Below are 15712 nucleotides of genomic sequence, written 5' to 3'. Positions count from 1 at the left end.
CAACAGTCTTCCCAAGGGTTCAGGAGTAACTCAATAGCACACACTTCATTATGTTAAAGCAGATGAAACAGGAGTTTGTTACATCCATACACAGTGAGTTTACAATCCCTGATTCAGTTTCAAAATTTCAGAACAAGTGGTTTTAATAGCTACATTTTGACCACACTGAAGCATCAGAGCCCTACAAAGCAAACTGTCTGCTTTACAAATATTTACAAGAACTTGTTTCAAACTTCAGAAATACAGATTCTCATTGCTGTCGCTGATAACTCTCTAAACATGTAGGCAATCCCAATGCAAGAAATATATAAATCTGTCTTTGTGCTATGAAGCAGACTGAAGCCACTAATGTTTAGAAGCTGTGTGCATAAAGGACTCACTCAGATGGCAATTCCTTAGTGTAAGACACTATGACCCTTTTGTGAAAAGGCCCATGTGAATTAACAGGGCAGCAGGTCTGTGTTGTTCACACCCCTAGGGTTGCGCAGCTCCTTGGCTTTGTCCCTGATATCCACACATTAAATGGAAAATTTTGACCAATGGGTCTAATTAGCCGACTCCAGTTGGCCCATGAATCTGCTTTGGCCATACTGTGCCCACCTGCCCTATACATGGTATCACATATAATGTAATGTGTGGAGTAAGTAAAGATGCTTCTGGGCCAAAGGGACTTGCACAGTGTTCCACAACAACCAGCTGATCACTGATGCAGACATAAACAGGTTATCATGGGACATCATTCTGATGGATAGTTGGGCAAACACAGCTACCTGTCAAGCCACAGGGGATAGGAAAGATAAGGTTCTGGCCCACAGACCACATTCAGTTCCCCACTTCATGTCTACATGTTTGGATCTTTACATATATAGGCTTTCACTTCTCAGACAGGGAGCAATCCGACCCTAAGGTGCAGGTACGGCTGCATGGACCTACTGCCCCTTTAATTGGGGAGAGACATTGTGTTTAACATATGAAGGGACTTTTCTGAGATGACTTTCCCCCTTAGTTTTTGTGCAGGGAAATAGTTTACCCAAACACCAACATATGGTAATACCATCCAGGAAATTAGTATTTAGACTGGAATCCTGACCTGTCAGTAAGCCCCACTGAACCCGATGGGAAATTAGACATGCATACGATTCCATTGCCAGTGACTTAAAAAAAAATCTCTGCCGGTTATGTGAAGAAAATATTTTGCTGATTAAAAAAAGGGGGTGATGACTTACATAGGTCTTATCTGTTTTAAAATGCAGTCACAGCCTGATTCTGTACATCACTACCCAGTGTGATTTTCACAGTTGAACATAGTAGTTATTACATCACTTGTCAGACTTTCCAGAACACTAGAGTATTACAAACCTTTGCAATTTAAAATATAATGCTGCTTTAGTACCAGACCAAAATAAAATTTTTAGAACTATTTCTATTGATCTTCTATGTTTCAGCAGGAGATGATTTCTTGGGTAAATACATTTTCCCACTAAGTGGTTGAATCTAAAGTATAATAACACTAAGAACCATAAGTTCAATGAAAGTGTACTTATGATGCTTCAGTTCTTTCCTAGAATGAGAACCCCCCCCCCCCCCGGTATGGAACTGAAAATAAGACATGATGATCTATGGCAGCTATTTCAAAAAACTGATGCAAACCTAGTTAATTCTTTTGGATAGCCACAAATGCTTTAAGCCGAGAAATGGAGAACTAGCATGGCCAAAGGTTGGGGTGATGGAAGTCAGAGGCCAACAACATCTGGGCTGTGACGGCCATCAGCCTGAATGGCTTTAAAAGAGGATTAGACAAATCAGGGAGGATACAGTTGTCACTGGCTACAAGCCCTACCTTCACTGTCAGAGGCTGTATGCTTCTGAATACCAATGGCTAGAAACCACAGGATGGAAGAGTGTTGTTATGCTTAGGCCTGCTTGTGGGATTCCCATAGGCATCTGGTCAGCCATTATGGGAACGGGATGCTGGACTAGATGGGCCAATAGTCAGATCCGGCAGGCTCTTCTTATATTCTTATGGAAGGCCACAGTTTTCTCACTCCTGTTTTGTTTTATGCAATATCTGTTTTCCCATTGTGCACTTCACTTACATGGGATAAATTGGGAGAGGAGAAAGTATCTTTTTTTGTGACAGTGTCAATGAACAATCATTATTTTTCTAGTTAGGATTCAGAAGTGTAGCCAGGATAGTCTGAATAAAGGCTGGCTCAGAAAATACTGCGGTATCCTTGAAAATAATTCACCACCACCACCGAAGAAATGTTCCCCTGCAAAAGGGTTTTATTGCAACACCTTAACACTGCCTGCAATCCTCCTGAATGGCATCATACAGGTATAAAATAGTATCACAATCTTCAGAGACTGAATTACAACTTAAAGTAGAACAGTAAAATTAAAAGAATGTTTCACATGATGTACAACAAATTTGTTATCATGCTTGCAGAACGGTAATCAAATTTCCTGAGCAAGGTCAGTATTTGGGGGATAGGAAGAAAGGAAATATTTCATCCCCTTGTACCACAATTTCAGACCTTCTTTCCCTTTCTCATGCCACTATATCCACCTCATGTCAGTAAAACAGTTGCCCATTCTCTCCTTAACAGGATAAAAGAGTATTCATCGTGATGTTGGTGGCTATAACAACCTCAGTGGTTCCCCATTGTGATGTCTTGTTTTGTAAGATTAGACTCTCCAAGTGCAAAACAAAAAGGCCTGGTTCACACAAAACACTAAGACAAGTTAACCATTAGTTGCTCCCTCAGACATTCATGGATTGTTTCTCCAAACTTTGATTTGTTTCCCAGCTGCTCTTGCCTTGTGCCTTTGTACTTTGGTGAGAGTTTGAGGTCGATGCTGGATTCACATGCAATGCTAAGTCATAGTAAGGATAGCCAAGGTTTGTAAGCAAACAGTACATGACTTCCCATTATGCTGGCAGTAAACAAACCATAGGTAAGCTGCTGGAGTGCGTTCAATAAACCTCCATGCTATATTGAACTTCCACAACAAATCAGTTTAATCTAAGCAAAATATCACAATATCCTATCTTTCACCTCACACTCTACTTCTGTATCAGAGTGTTACTAGAATTTAAACATTCATGCTGTTGTTTCTTACTTCTTTGTGCACTTCTACACAGACAATAGAAACCTCCACTTTCCACAGCTCCTTTAGGAGGAAGGGGGATATAAAATGAAACAACAATAATAATGCCTCCTTCTGCATCTCTTTGTTACTGCCCTCTACCAATCGCCTCCTTAGACAAAAAGCTGAAAGTAACTAGATAACTGTCATTTAAGAGAAGGCTGACAATTAAACCATATTAATATACCCAAAGTAAAAACACACAACTGTACTGTGTAAATACCCTAAAATCTGAGCCACTCTTTATTCTCAGAAAGTGGGGTGGGACACTGTGTTTCTCCTATAATACAGTAGAGAAGGAACAAATCAAGAAAACCCAAACCATTATATAAAAGTTTGGAAACTTCAAGCGACACAGCATGCATTATTTTCACTGCTGCCTTGTGTGTTCATATGGGAGTCTGTTGAGGTAGCATAATAATTTGTGGAGGGAAAGACACTTTTTATTTGGGAGCCAACTTTAAGCAACCTATCTTCGTTGATAGCCAAAGCCCGGTATCTTTCCCCAGACTCAGCCAATAAGAATACTGAAGGTGTGGAACACTGTAGCCCTACCTAACCCCTCAATTCTATTCTTTGTCAGCTGTCTTTGGCTGCCCCACTTTGTTGCTCCTGCCTTTCCACCAGTGATGTGGGCCTGAGGAAAACATCTCCTCTGAACTGGGTATTTGTATGGGCAGAAAACACTGCATTAGCAACAATGTAAATATCATGCCTGATGCAAACTCATTAATGATGACTTTTGTCCCCAGCAGATGTGATTTGCTTTAAAAACAAAAAACAAAATCCTGCATATTAAATGCAAAGCCACATTTAATATCACATCTAGTTTGGCCCTTATAACTGTGGGGAGTATCAATTCCATAGACAAGTTTTCCTATCATTGCACTGAATGAAGGCATTTTGGGTCAACTTTATTCATGCCTTAGTAACTTCCATGATCTCTTTCAGCTATTTAGTTTTATCTCATTGATTTCATGTGTTGTGTTTGTCTGCCCTCCAGCTCTTCCCCTCTCTCCCCCCCAATTTGCGGCTTCTTTTTCTTGTTACTGTGCCTCTATTTTCATAGTTACTGTTCTTGAAAATCAACCGTAGCCACATTTCAAAATATTCAACGTAAATAGTTTCTGTCAAAATTTTATTTTTACTTGTCTTAAATAACATTTTATTTATTTCCAAGTGTCATAACTAGGCATCGGGCAAACCAAGCATCATAACCAAAGTGGCACTTGAACTGTGTACAATAGATACAATGCATGCATATACCCTCTTTGCACACATTGGTCTCACAAGCTAGAGAGCTGAATCTTGAGAAAGTTACAGGATAAGTTGGCCATACACTTTTGGCAAAGCCAAAGCCAAAGACTTATGAGTAAACTTAGCCATGGGGATAAGAGAACAGGTTCTCTTATTGACTGGAAATGGATTAAAGAACAGGAAACAGACAGAAGCAATAAATGGATAGTTCTCAAAAGGTAAGGTGTAATAAGTTGGATTCCCCAAGGGTCTATATTGGGTTTTAACTTCCTCATTAAAGACTTTTAGTTAGGGGTGAGCAGTGAGGTGGATGAGTTTACTGACAACACTGAATTATTCAGGGGGTAAAAACAAAAAGGGATTGGAAAGAGCACCAAAAGGTTTTATCCAAACCTGGTAAATGGACAATAACATAGCAAACACACATTAATAGAAGTATAAACTGGCGCACATTGGGACAAAAAAGTACACTGATGGGGTCTGAACTGGCAGTGACTGACTAGGAAAGGGATCTTAGAGATGTGGTGGAGAGCTCAGTGAAAATGATCACCAAGCATACAGCTTCTGTGAAAATGGTTAATTCCACATTAGGGATCATTAAAGAAAGGATTAAAAATAAAACTGCCTGTATTGTAATGCCTTTATACAAATCTATGGTATGATCACACCTCAAATACCATGTACTGTTCTGGTCACCTCATCCTAAAAATAATATTGTAGAACTAGAAAAAGTGAAGGGGGACAGCAGTCGATACTATCAGGAGGGTGGAGCAGTTCCCTTTTGACGCATGGTTGCAACGTTTGGAACTTCTTATTTAATTAAGGGGACATATGATAAAGGTGTAGAAATTATTCATGGTGTTGAAGAATGTGGACATAGTGCTAGAACTTGGGGTCATCCAATGAAGCTGGGTAGTGAGAGAAAGTTAAACTATAGAATTCTCTACCATAAAATATTGTTATCTTGTGCTCTGTAGCATTTGCAGTTCTCTCTAGTTCTCTAGCACGGCAAACTTGGAGAACGCTTCAGCAAGTGGTCATTCTCATTGATTCCAATGGAAGAGAGCTGGCCATGTGGGCTCATTTTTCCACTGAAATGTATAAAGTGCTAACTTTGGCTGGTTTGTGTCCTAACTTTCTATACTCTCCATTTCTCCATCGGAGTCAGTAATGATATGTTGACAGCACTAAACTGAAGGGGCTCCTGTGGAATGCCACCTGTTACTGTTTCTCATTTTGACAGTGATCCAATAATTACTATTCCTTATATCAGTGCTTTTTTTCAGAGGAATTCAAGGGTACGGAGTACCGGCACCTTGTTGTTGTTGTTGTTAAAAAGTGTGGTACTTACAATTTCATGGTGAGTACCGGCATCTATTTTTCTAGGAAAAAACACTGTCTTATATTAACTGAAGAAGTCAATATTGCATAAGCTAGCACCTCTCTCCTCCCACTGCTTATGAATATGAATCCTACCGCATCATCTTTTGCAACTGAGTATGAGTCAAGGTTACAGTCCACTTGATTCTAAATATAAACCTCATAAAATATTTAGACTACTTATATTATCACTAGCAGTAAAAGCATCCTTTAAATTCTGGAAGCCCAATTAAAAATATTTAAAGGAGAAGCAGGCATTAAAATTTTAAATGCTGCAATATACAAAAGCAGTAACAGCAAGATAAATTAGTTTAGGATACACTTCACTGAAGATTTCTTCCATGCTTAGAATAAAAAAAACTGAATACAACAGTTGGCTTATACATGATATGGTCCAAGCACAAACTTCCCAGAAAGATCTAGAAGAGCTATGAGAGGCACAGAGAAAGGGGCTATAACTCAGTGGAAGGCCCAAGCCTATCCCTGGCCTATTCCATATAGGGCTGTAAAAATACTCATTTGAAACGTGGAAGAGCCACTGCCTGTCAGTCTGCATTTATTCCTGTTGTGTCTAAAACACAAGGTGGATGTGTAGCCTTTTCACCATAAGTTAATCAAGGTAACCGGCACAGATATGTCTATCCTCTAAAAACTGACCAATAGGGATTTTATTGGATTGGGGTTGGGGCTCACTTATGTTCTTTTTCTGGGAGATCTTAAAGAACATGTGTCTGTTGCTCTGTTTGCTTTTTCCTCTCTTTTCTAGGCCACTCGCCATATATTCCATCAGTATTTCCCCCCTGATTTGGCTGACATCTCAGGCATGATAAGGAACCTTTGCTCACTTGATTCTTAAGGTGCAAGAACACGAAGAGGTAGTTAGTAAGCTGTGGAAGCTGCTCCCTGACATTCCTGTGTGTGTTAGTGTCTCTTCACAGGACCAAGTGATAATGTGCAGACTCACAACTAGATCATAATCAAAGAAACATGGGTTGCTGTGTGTCTTTCCTGATATTGTGTTGGCACACAATGCTAAAGGCAAATGAGTAACCTTTCCTAGAAGTGCAATCCTATATATAGACTTTGGCTTACTTCTACGTAGACACCTATAGGACTACCTTGCAAGATGCACAAAGATTTCAAGTGGACCTGACTCTAGCTCTTCTTTGACTAGAGGCAAGTACAGGCATTGATGTTGCTGACTACATAAGGAAATGCATGGCACTGGTGAAACATTGCTATAGTGCTGATGATGTGACCCTATGGAGCATAGGAACAAGCACTGACCTTTTCATTCCTAGACGGGGGTTAAAGTGCTGGACTAGACCGAGGTTTCAAGTCCCCACTCAGCCATGATGCTCACTGGGTGACTTTGGGCCACTCACTGTCAGCCTAACCTACCTCACAGAGTTGTTGTCAAGATAAATTGGGAAGGGTCAGAACCATGTACGCCATGTCTAATCCTCTTTTAAAGTCGCCCATGTTTGTCCATGACTTTGCCATCTGTCTAGGGCTATGTGGCTGACGGGGGGGGGGGGGGCTTCTTGTGGTCGCTTCAATGGGCTTGGTCCACCACGTGGTGCATGACAGGGCTTTCTCTGGTGTGGCCCCTGACTTTAGAAGTCCCCTCCTCTGGAAGTCCAAATAATGGAGACTCTTATGGGCTTCTGCTGGCAGGTAAAGATAACATGGGCTTTTGGAGCTAACCAGCAACCACTATTACTATTCATGCTTTATGCTGTTACTCTATTACTATTTTGTTAAATGCATTGTTTAAACATTTGTTTTTATTTTTTTGCTTATTTTGTGTGTATGTGCATGTCAATTGATGGAAACCACTCTAAGATCACATTGAAGTGATGAAGGGCGGTCTACAAATCTGTAGAAATTAATAAACATTACAGTAGTACGTCTGGTTACGAACACTTCTGGTTATGAACGCTTAAGGTTACGAGCTCCGCTAACCCGAAAGTAGCTGCTCCTGGTTGCGAACTTTGCCCCAGGATGTGAATGGAAATTGCGCACCAGAGACATGCGTGCAGCAGGAGGCCCCATTAGTGAAAGTGTGCCTCAGGATAAGAACGGTTCCAGCTTAAGAATGGACCTCCAGAACAAATTAAGTTCGTAACCAGAGGTACCACTATACTATAGAATCCATTGAACTGGATAAGGATTTCTGAATTGGAAGTGTCAGAAATGTTGATGTGCTTGCTTTTTAAAATCTGATTTTGCACATTTCTATCCAATTCCTCAAAGTAACTACTATCTATTTAGTGGTATGGCTGCCAGTGAGGACCATTTAGACACCCCCAGTTGCTGCTTGCCCTGCCAGCAGAGAAGAAAAGATTTAGAAGAATCATAGAATCGTAGAATTGTAGAGTTGGAAGGGACCATGTGGGTCATCTAGTCCACCCCTGCAATACAAGAAGACACAGGTGGCCCTTAAGGGGATTGAACCTGCAACCTTGGTGTTATCAGCACCACACTCTATGTAGATTAGCCTTCTTGGATTGCAGAGGAAGCATCTTGAACTTGTAGAAACAGTTCAAAATAGGGAGGGGTTCCACCACAGATGCAAGGATGCTGTAAAGATTTGCATTCTTATACAATATATCACAATTACTCCTTTGAGAAAAGAGGGTACATTCTGGAAAGCTTTAAAATAAAGCCTTCTTTAAAATCCATCTTCTAGTTACGTTTCAGAGTAAGACATGAATTTGCCTTTTATACGGCTTGTTGGCCATGGCGTCTGTAAAACTTTTTATGTTAACAATTGCTTTTTCCATTCTGCTTAGCTATTATTTTTCAGTTTTAAGAAAACATTTCCAGAAAGGCAGGGAAGAACAGTGTGTTGTGACTATCAGTCTTGCTGAGCTATTTGCAAATATCCATCACTATCAACTCAGTTAAAGCCATGATCTACATATTCCCAGGAGGAAGCTGCTTTTGAGCTGTCAATTCCACTTGGAACAGCTGCTCTCATGCAAAATAAGCAGACACACAAACTATGACTGTTAAAACATAGGTTAGTTAGTAGATAATAGATTTAAAATGGGATATTGCAATATTTCGGTAAAGCAATGTGGAAAGAAAGGAGTAGTTAATTTGCATTACATTTTTAACAATACATTGAAAGATCCTAGATGAAACTAGTAAGCATTTAGTCCTATGGATTCCCAAAAGTTATAAGGAACACATCTGAATGCTGCTGTATAAACATTATGATACATGTTTCACCAGAGAGAACAATAATATCCTGTAAAGAAGAAAGCTTTATAATGCTTATTTATGTTTTTCTCAGTGTAATATTATTTTGATGATTCAGACTCCCAAAAGGCTTTTTTTTTTGTATAAATGCATGTGTATGTGCTTAAGTGAAAATACACATTGTCTAGAAAGACCATAATGTATCTCAAAGTGCCACTTAATTTTGCCAATACTGCAAAGGTAGTATGCCTGATCTGCAATAAACAACATAGTATGTCAAGCATAATTCAGCATCATACGATTCTACAGCAAAGGCTTTGAAAACCTAATGCAGTGTGCCATACATGTGGGCTACATTCTTCACACGTTAAACATCATAAGAAAATACAGTATGCGTGCACTTACACATAGCTCTGATGTAAGAATAAGCCATGTTGCTATTTTAAATGGCCTAATCTACATCAAAACAACAATGTCAGACTTCCAAGCTATGACTCTTCACAATTTTACTTCCGTGTAGCTCCAGAGAAATCAACAGGGCTGCCCGGGAGTCTGGGATCTTAGCTGAAATCTACCGACTTATTTTAAAATGCCATGATCAAAACATGCATTTTTTTAAATCAAATCGTCTGCACAGATGGGGGACAACTGCATGTCTAGTTTATTATCAGGCAAATTTAATACGGCTGGATGCCTCCTGAAATATTTAAAATATATACACAGCCCTCTCTCCCACTTTGGTATTAGCAGTGTTAGCAGAAACATGCTGATGCTCAGTTAGCGTTACAGCTATATAGCACATTATATAGTTAACAAGGGATATGCTGGCCGTTAGCAAAACTGGACAAAGAGACTGTTTTCTGGTAATTGCTCAGAGGATGTTCCTTGCTGCAGATACAACCAAATGTGCCCTCTCTGAGAGCAGTCAGGACCTAAAGTCTAATTAAGACAAAGGTTTTTAATTAAACCCTGGATATGCTTTAGCAGGCTCCGGTGTGTGGCTGCCCTTGATTGTGCCACTTGAGGTGCTCTCCTTCAAGGGACAATGAAGCAAATGTTTTAAGACGGTAGGGGGAGATGCCTTGTGCCTCTGGCTCCTTCTATTTCTCCAGTGACAATGCTCTTTGCCCTGGTGTCATAATTAAAAAGTCTTCCTAAAGGAAGCTCTTTCTGCTTATTTCCAGTATATCCCAATTATTTTAACCTTAAAAGCCTTGCCTGCAATGAGACAGAATAGGGATACTTTGTTTTATGTAGAAGAAAAAAAGGCTAAGTTCTTAACAACAAAGGGCTATTGTGAATGTAGAACAAATCACACTATAGATTTAGGACCCAATCCATTACTCACCCAATGCAATGAGGGCCTTTTGCCAGCTTGTGCAGAAGATTTGTTTGTATCAAAGGACAAACATTTGTGCATATGCATGTCTGTGTAAACAGTGCACATTCTCATATTTCAGGAAAGCTTTCAAAGCTTGACTCTAAACCCAGATACAATTAAAGGAAAGGTCTTGCTTAAAATAGCCTCAGTAGTCATTCCCAGCAGCTTGTAAAACATGGAAAACTATTTTAAACAAACCAAAAAAAAATCAGTAAAGCTTAGTCTATGACTTCATAGAATGGGAGAGCCTTGAAATTTCCTGAAGGAGCAGGAAGGCATTCAGGAAGACACAACAACAAATGCCTGCTCTTCCCATTCATTTATTGTTCAAAAATGCAATGACAAGCCTTCGGCTCACATCCAACCCATTCCCCTCACTCACACTTCTATAGGAAAAATCTAAAAAGGGAGATGTCTGCCAGATGCAAATGGAGAGTGCTTAGCAGTCCTCTAATGCTGATCTGTGCACTATTTAACCTTCCTAATCCCTCATACTTTTGAAGGTAAGGAAATAAAGTAAAACCAGCTGAACTGAAACTTGGTCCCCCACTTCCCACCTCCACCCAATTCATCTGAAAAGTCTTTATGCAATCAAGGGATATCATTTCAGAAGACAGAGAAAGGGGCAAAAGGATTCCTGTTGCTAAGGAGACACATCAAGTCAAAGCTGACATTCCTACATAAATTTCAGGGGGTGGGGTGGGAGGGGAGAAGAGATTTTTTAAAAATACAGCTCTGTTACAAAGTTTGTTTAGACTCCCTGGTAACAGCGCAAAGAAGCAATTCTTTAAAAAATCAAATCAAAATGATTTACTTTACATGACACAATTGACAGCAAACCTCACCCAACACCAAATCTTACTTGATGGAGTGATAAAAAGTACAAAATAAAAGAAAGGACCTCTGCTGCAGTTTTGAAGCAAAGATCTCCAAGAACATTTTTAAGAATTTTCAAAGAAACAAAGGCATGTAGCAAAATACACAGCAAGCAGTCAAACCAATAGGAAACCAATCTCTTATTGGACAATTTCTTAAAACACAAGGGTAATACATGATTCAAAACCAGATTTAGGGCTTAGTAAGTGAAGGCTACAGTTTAACTTGTAGATGTTTCCAATAGAGATTATAGAAGCAGCTGTGATACAGTGGAAAATAGAAGCAACTCTCACAAAAAGGATTTTTGCAGACTGAGCAAGCCACTTGATATGGGGATGGAGGGATGATTTTGAAACAATCTTGCTCATTTCAAGGGGCAATTTTTCCATTAGGGGGAGATATTATTTTGCTTACTGAAAGAAAAAATGGAACAGGATAAATGTCAATAAGGCCAACAAGATACGGTACATGGGGGAGGGGGGAAGAGACTGAGAGACAAAGCTGCATATGTTGCCTAGTGAAAGTTCTCATCAGGGACAGAGAAGGAGGAGAGCACAGGAATAACAGAAAAGGGAAAGTGTCAGAATACAGTGACATCGCCGAAGAATTGATGCTTTTGAATTATGGTGCTGGAGAAGACTCTTGAGAGTCCCATGGACGGCAAGAAGATCAAATGCATCCATTCTTAAGGAAATCAGACCTGAGTGCTCACTGGAAGGACAGATCGTGAAGCTGAGGCTCCAGTACTTTGGCCACCTCATGAGAAGAGAAGACTCCCTGGAGAAGACACTGATGCTGGGAAAGATGGAGGGCACAAGGAGAAGGGGGCGACAGAGGACGAGATGGTTGGATAGTGTTTTCGAGGTTACCAGCATGAGTTTGACCAAACTGCGGGAGGTAGTGGAGGACAGAGGTGCCTGGCGTGCTCTGGTCCATGGGGTCACGAAGAGTCGGACACGACTAAACGACTAAACATCAACAACAGTGACAGGAGAGTGTTGCTTCTTATGTTGGCTACAGATTCAATGAACTGAAAGCCACAACTTTTTTGTCAGCTTCAGCTTGAGGACTGGGAACTGGGTAAAGGGTAAAATACTGATTTGAAGTTAAAAACAACAGCAAGATAATCCACAAACCACCTCCACACCACAACATGCAGGATTGAGGCTCTTTTCATGAACGAAATACGCCAATTCATTAAAAACAACAACAGGGTATCCCATGATGCAAATGCTGTGAAAAAGCTAGCCCTGTTTTCCAGCCCTTGCTGTATCCTGACTTCCAAGACAAGAGAAAAGGAGTGCATAATGCTGTATGTGTGTAGATGTAAATACTTAACTGCCTGCTTCACAGACGCATCATTTAAGCATATTGCTTCTCTGTCTACATGGGGCTATGAGGAGGAGGGACAGCTGGGGAAATAAGCAGGCATTCATAAAGAATAAATTCAGCATAAGCTGGAGGGAAAGGTAGAGGATTGGAACTTGGAATGGCAGACTTGAGACTGCAGCTCATGGGGTGCTGGGAAGGAAGGGCATTGGGGGCACGCATGATGGATTGATCGCAACTAAAGCAGAATGTGGCATTTGGATTTGGGCAATGAGAAAGACTACTGGGGAGGATCTGAGATGAGGTGGGAGGAAAAAAGGAGTAGGTTCAAATTAGGATGCAGGGATGGGTGTGCTGTGGTGTGAAGTCAGGTGGGATAGAAAAGTGGTCAGGGATGGAGAGGCGGGTTGTGCTGGGTCCAGGTGGGCAGCAGGAGGCAATGTGAGGGCAATGAGCTATGCCCTACGTGGGTAACAACGGACTGCCGACTCCGGATGATGGGACAAAAGAGGCGTTTTGAGAAGGCGAGGCTACCGCTATGGAAGCAGAAGTGTTCAGGATAAGAAAAGGCGTTCTGTTAAGAGGTGGCGCTGATGGATCCTGGAGAGGAAAGGGGGGGCAAAACGGGGGGCAGAGGAGTAGTCAGGTGCTGCGGAGGAAAAGGCTAACCTGAGCGGGGGGCGGGTAAGCTGCGGGGGGCGGGGGGGGGGGATGAGGGAAGGAGATGCTATTCTAGGAGCGGGATGGAGGGGGGAGCAGGGAGGACCCTCTCCGAAGAGATGTTGGGGGGCGCTGCTGCAATGGGTGGGGTCAGAGGGAGAGGCGCGGGACGGGGAGGGAACGGGGGGGGGATTTCAAGTCAAGAAGAAGGCAGGGAAAATGTGCCGGGCAGGTCCCCCCCCCTCTCTCACCGCTGTTCAAGGTAGTTATGCAGCGCCAGGTCTCCGGGTTGTTGAGTTTCTCGCAGGACTCCCACAGGGAGAGGTAAGACTGGTGGTCGGCTGTCACCCAGGCCGGGCTCAGCACGGCTCCCAGATCCAGACACAGCGCCAGGAAGATGCACACCAGCCCCACCAGCTTGAGCGGGGTCAGCACCGAGACGCGCACCTCCTCCATGCCGCTGCCGGAGGAAGCCATGGGCGAGCGGGGAAGCGGGCGCCCCTCGGCTAGCAGCGCCGCCGCCCGAGCCAGGGGAGCGAGCGGACCTCGCTGCTGCTGCTGCTGCTGCTGTGGCTCCTGCCGCTCAGGTACGGACGAGGAAGACGGGGAGGCGGCAGCTCCCTCCAGTCGCCACTTCTCGGCTCGCGCAGCCCGGCTCTCCCCAGCAGCACATCACTCCTCCCCTCTTCCCTCCCCCTGTCTGGGCAAGGGGCGGGAGGAGCTGCACGGGGGCCGGCGTGGAGCCGCGCCGCGCACGTCACTCGCAGGGCTCCCTCCAGGGAAAGAAGGCGGGAAAGGCTTTCGGCTGCCCCGGGCAGCGGCCAGCGCGCGCCCCTTTTCCCGCCCCAGCCCTTCCGCCGCGCATTCCTCGCCCTGTGGCGAGAGGAGGCGGCGGCGGCGGCGGGTGGGGCGGGTCGCTCGCTCTCTGCGGCCTTTGTGGCGTCCGAGAGGCTTTTCAGAAAAAAACGAGCGCTTCGAAGCTTTTCTCTGGAGTTTTCTCCTCGGGCTCTAGCCCATGTCAACAAACGGTTTTCAGACGGGGGAAAAAAAAGTTTTTTTAAACTTAGGTTTTCTAGGGATGTGTGCCCGTTCTTCTTGGCCACCTGCCACCTTCAGCTGCCTCTTGTTAGTCCCCCGTTCGGCGCCCCTTGCTTTGCTTTTGACGCAAACTCCCCGCGGGGGCTGCAAAGGTCCAGGACAAATCGAATAGAAAGCGGAGGATTGGCAGCCGCAAGCAGCCGGGCGGCGGAGGGATTTCTGGAGTGATGGGTCGATGGAGACGTGGTCCCTTTGCTCCTCAAGTCTCTCTTCGAAACCTGCTCCCTGCTTCCTTTATTTAGTGCTGAATAAATATCAAATACGAGTGCTATAGAGCACTGTGTGGAGGGATAGTGGCATCTCATTCGCTACAGTGGGATGAATGGGGAGCAAAGCCCATGAATTGAAATGCCATGCCCGGATTGGAGGGCTTTTATTTATGGATGAAAATATAATAACTAGGCTGGTGTGACAGGGTTGTCTCTAGAATGTCTTGAGCCCAACCAACACCCCCTACAATAATCATAGTAAGGTAAGGTAAAGGTACCCCTGCCCGTACGGGCCAGTCTTGCCAGACTCTAGGGTTGTGCGCTCATCTCACTCTATAGGCCGGGAGCCAGTGCTGTCCGCAGACACTTCCGGGTCACGTGGCCAGCGTGACAAAGCTGCATCTGGCGAGCCAGAGCCGCACACGGAAACACCGTTTACCTTCCCGCTAGTAAGCGGTCCCTATTTATCTACTTGCACCCGGGGGTGCTTTCGAACTGCTAGGTTGGCAGGCGCTGGGACCGAGCAACGGGAGCGCACCCCGCCGCAGGGATTCGAACCGCCGACCTTTCGATCTGCAAGTCCTAGGTGCTGAGGCTTTAACCCACAGCGCCACCTGCGTCCCTACAATAATCATAGTAACTTAATACAAAATGATGCAATCAATAATGAAACGTTGGAATGGCAGGAGTAACTGGCAGCAGTGAATTCGAAGCAAGGAAAGTACCTCTAACTTCATCCTGGAGTATCAAATGGTGTAAAAAAATAAATACAACGTCCACTCAGATATTTACATAGAGATTGGCAGGAAGCATTTCATTTGAAGTGACAGTGGTGAATTATAATGACATTAATTCTAATTGGGATCCTTTCTTTCTAGTCTTCATGCTATAAATTTATGCTGTTTTGATAAGTCTTTCAACAAATAAAGTCATTCATTTTATTTATATGCAGCATTTCCCACAAATAAGTTGGTTCCCAAAGCAATTCACAGAAAATAAGCAGTCTTTAAATGCAATGGTACAAGAAGACACAGAATAAAAACAATAATATCACCACAACATAACCCTAATCCATAATTAACAGTTTGCGTGAAATATATCAAAGAATATTCCACTGTAGACTGTTATCCCACCATTATTCCTAGTTAGATCTCCCTTCCTTCTG

The 15712-nt window shown here is 43.0% G+C and overlaps 1 protein-coding gene across 1 annotated transcript in view; it reads right to left on the bottom strand.

Annotated features, from left to right (window-relative positions):
* The window catches only part of TMEM47 (transmembrane protein 47), a 31590-nt gene extending 17178 nt beyond the window's left edge, over nucleotides 1-14412 (bottom strand). Inside the window, exon 1 of the mRNA XM_028727422.2 lies at nucleotides 13492-14412. Within this exon, the coding sequence (XP_028583255.1) occupies nucleotides 13492-13717 (226 nt within the window). The 5' untranslated portion in view covers nucleotides 13718-14412. The remainder of the gene's footprint in view (nucleotides 1-13491) is intronic.
* Nucleotides 14413-15712: the final 1300 nt, after the last annotated feature.

This window comes from Podarcis muralis, chromosome 4, assembly GCF_964188315.1.
Source record: "Podarcis muralis chromosome 4, rPodMur119.hap1.1, whole genome shotgun sequence".
In the NCBI taxonomy this organism is placed as follows: Eukaryota; Metazoa; Chordata; class Lepidosauria; order Squamata; family Lacertidae; genus Podarcis; species Podarcis muralis.
Note: the sequence above shows the minus strand (reverse complement) of the source record. Positions and strands in the feature narration are given on the sequence as shown.